The sequence below is a fragment of the Anopheles darlingi genome, chromosome 2 (genome assembly GCF_943734745.1).
Source record: "Anopheles darlingi chromosome 2, idAnoDarlMG_H_01, whole genome shotgun sequence".
NCBI lineage: Eukaryota > Metazoa > Arthropoda > Insecta > Diptera > Culicidae > Anopheles > Anopheles darlingi.
The window spans coordinates 71,994,929-71,996,310 of NC_064874.1; the positions used below are offsets into that span (position 1 = coordinate 71,994,929).

At 54.7% G+C, this 1,382-nt stretch overlaps 1 protein-coding gene across 1 annotated transcript; it reads left to right on the plus strand.

Annotated features, from left to right (window-relative positions):
- The first annotated feature begins 332 nt into the window (after nucleotides 1-332).
- On the plus strand, nucleotides 333-701 carry LOC125959511 (vitelline membrane protein 15a-1). Its single transcript, XM_049692336.1, has one exon. The coding sequence runs from the start codon at nucleotides 333-335 to the stop codon at nucleotides 699-701; it is 369 nt and encodes a 122-aa protein (XP_049548293.1).
- Nucleotides 702-1,382: the final 681 nt, after the last annotated feature.

Genomic DNA, 1,382 nt, shown 5'->3' on the forward strand with positions numbered 1-1,382 from the left:
AAAGCTTCCAACGACAGCAATGCTTACGGAACAGTTTCACCGCTGGCCAGCGCACCGCACGGCGGAAAGTGCTGACTGTCTGGGAGTGCTGAAGCGGCGCCGCCGAAAAAAAACCGAAAAAAACATCCAACCGTCGGCCCTGATGCTGATGCGCCCCAAAAAACGCTGGCCAGGGCCGACGGGGCCAGGGCCCGGGTCCGATTATAAATAGTGAGCCCCGGTCCCGGTATCAGTATCAGTCATCATCTGTTCTCAGCTTCAGCAACAGTTGTGCCAGTGTTCTCTTTGTTCGCGTTTTTAACCGAAAAACCCAAAAACCCAAAACCTTCAAGATGAACACCATCGTCGCAGCAATCTTCCTTTCCGCCGTCGTCATTGGCTCGATGGCCGACTACGCCAAGCCCGCTTACCACGCCGCCCCGGCTCATCACGCCGCTCCCGCTTACCATCACGCTCCGGCACCGGCTCACCACGGACACGGATACGGCCACCCGGTCGTCCACGCTTACGCCGCCAAGGCCCCGCATGTCAAGTGCGGCGCTAACCTGCTGGTCGGCTGCGCTCCCAACGTTGCCCACGTTCCGTGCCACCCAGTGCACGGTGGCCACGGACACGGTCACGGATACGGACACGCCCCGGCCCCCGCTCACGGATACCGCTCGTTCTCCGAGGCCGAGCAGGCCTTCGAGGTTGAGGAGTAAGCCAAACCCTCGGTCCCAATGGATACCGAGCCGGCTTACCAGCCACACCACCATCAACGCCACCACCACCACCAGCTACACCATTATCAGCGCACCTTCATCATCCCCTACTAGCCTACGAACGGACTGACGATCTCTGGTAAAAACCCTGGCAAAGCCGGATTGTTCCAGCCATTTCCAACCCCCCCAGCCCAGGGGGGGCTGGTGATGGGGGAGCGGTCACCAAAGCGAGCAGCATACATTGGAACCGTATGCGTTTAGTGCACTGTTTGTATTTGCAACTTGGTTTGAAGGGATATAATAAACGATCGATTACGATTTACTAAACGAAAATTCACCACCTTGTGTTATCGAGAGTGTTCTTTGGGGGGTGGGATTGGGTATCCGAAAGAAATTACATTCCCAACAGCAGCAGCAGCAGCACCAATAGCAGTGATAAGTTCCTGAGTTCTCTCTTCCTTCGTCTGCAGCAGCTTCAATTGAAATCTCTTTCAGGATTGAGGACTCCAAACTAACATTTCATCAAAGTCTTCTCTTCTCTTTCTTTCTCTCTATTTCCAGCTACACTTCATCTTCATCATGGGCCAGCCTTCGACGTGGTAACTATTCGACGGTAACCATGACAACGCCGGCTGGTCGCGTGTGGCCGCGATGGATGGAATTTAATTAAAATTAAATGTT